Source organism: Pyrus communis, chromosome 3, assembly GCF_041283825.1.
Source record: "Pyrus communis isolate YQ-2024b chromosome 3, ASM4128382v1, whole genome shotgun sequence".
NCBI lineage: Eukaryota > Viridiplantae > Streptophyta > Magnoliopsida > Rosales > Rosaceae > Pyrus > Pyrus communis.
In genome coordinates this window covers 25600408-25601952 of record NC_142567.1, presented here as the reverse complement: position 1 = coordinate 25601952, position 1545 = coordinate 25600408, and the positions used below count along the sequence as shown (strand labels likewise).

The 1545-nt window shown below is 40.3% G+C and overlaps 1 protein-coding gene across 2 annotated transcripts; it reads left to right on the top strand.

Annotated features, from left to right (window-relative positions):
• Window positions 1-1545, top strand: LOC137715132 (uncharacterized). Of its 2 annotated transcripts, none has more exons than XM_068454368.2 (3): window positions 1-314; window positions 740-880; window positions 1143-1545. In XM_068454368.2, the coding sequence occupies exons 1-3, from the start codon at window positions 144-146 to the stop codon at window positions 1293-1295; spliced, it is 465 nt and encodes a 154-aa protein (XP_068310469.2). In that variant the 5' UTR covers window positions 1-143; the 3' UTR covers window positions 1296-1545. The 2 variants fall into 2 exon arrangements, with proteins under 2 accessions (XP_068310469.2, XP_068310468.2); XM_068454367.2 differs by having other exon boundaries at window positions 1-332.

Below are 1545 nucleotides of genomic sequence, written 5' to 3'. Positions count from 1 at the left end.
GTCTCAATCGCGGTCTCTTTCAGATCCAGTGATTGGAACTTTTTCCACCTCGTTGCTCTTTACATGCCAACGGTCAAGTCGCACTGAGTTGGTTTCCGATCCAATCGAATGAAGGTTATAGACTTGGGGAAAGGGAAGTTAAGATGGAGAAGGCGAAGAAGTGTCTGGAGCTGAACTCGGACGAGTCAGAGACCGTGTCGCGAGTCGCCATCCCAGCTCTCCAAATCGGAAAGTCCAGCTTCTACGAAGCCTTCGCTCTGAGAGGTATCCTAGTCGAGCGAGTCGAACCCGGTGTCGTCCTCTGTTCTTTCAAGGTCCCTCCCCGCCTTGTCGTGAGTCATCTAATTAATCTCTATATGTTTAGATTTTGTTATTTAATACTTCAATTGTTGAAATTAATTAACTTGGATCTTTTTTATTTAGTTTAGCAAAAACACCATTCATTTCATAATTTTCATGTACACTCTTTAAATCGAATGTAACGGCAAGTGACGGTACAATTCTTGACCATTAGGCGACTAAGAGAACATTTCGTGAAAACACTTACGCTCATATGTGCTTTTCGCAATTCTAAGAAAATTATTGTGAGCGTATTCTTTTAAAATGATTGAAAATGTTTTTGGTAAAATTGATTTTGAGTTAAGTGTTATTTGGAAGAAGCACCAGATATATGCTTCTTGAGAAGCATTTCCGATTTGGCAAATTGCGCAATTGCATGTTCTTAATAATTTGTTTGCAGGATAGAGATGGAAAATTGGCAAATGGTGCAATTGCAAATCTCGTTGATATAGTTGGTGCCTCCGTAGCTTATATTCCGGGTCTCCCTATGAATGTTTCTGTCGACATATCGGTCTCTTATGTGTCGACTGCCAAGCTTCATGTAAGCCAAATCCTTCCACTCCGATCCTCATGTCTTCTTGATAAATATGTGCTCCGATTTCGCTTGGTAATTAGTATCTTCCAATACCTTTAATCAACGGGGAGAAAATTCGAACTTTGTACATCTTCCGACATTAAAAAAGATCGAAGTAGCATGAGGCCAACAGCTAGTTTGTTAACGCACACATGATCGTTGTATCAATCGATTCTTTGTCATCGGATGTCCCGAAGAGACCTCTAACTTTTTTGATGACAAATTGCAGGACGAGCTAGAGATAACTTCAAGGGTTTTAGGACGAACAGGCGGTTACTGTGGAACGATGGTAATTTTCAGAAATAAAGCAACGGGAGAGATAATAGCTGAAGGTCGACATTCATTGTTTCGTTTAAATGCTGGTCCCGTTTCCAAACTCTAAGGAGTCCTTCCCACATTCATAACATACAAAGGGAACTCCCGAGGCCACAGGTTGGATCCTAATTGAGCGTTGGTTTGTTTCTATAATGTACAAGACGGAAATGATTTCATTTACGCGCGCTTAAGTACATGTTTTAGCATTTGTTCAGCCACGGAACAGAATGTATTGTTGATATGCCCTTGATATTGAACAAAACGTACAAACATGTACGTGCATTTTCGACAATATAAACGTTATCTTGATCTCTCTA

What these genes read in the sequence shown, in the direction of transcription:
- LOC137715132 (XM_068454367.2), top strand. Translation starts at nt 144, where the DNA reads ATGGAGAAGGCGAAGAAGTGTCTGGAGCTGAACTCGGACGAGTCAGAG. An exon ending in AGGTCCCTCCCCGCCTTGTC is followed by an intron (nt 333 to 739) that starts GTGAGTCATCTA and finishes ATTTGTTTGCAG; the next exon opens with GATAGAGATGGAAAATTGGC. An exon ending in TGTCGACTGCCAAGCTTCAT is followed by an intron (nt 881 to 1,142) that starts GTAAGCCAAATC and finishes GACAAATTGCAG; the next exon opens with GACGAGCTAGAGATAACTTC.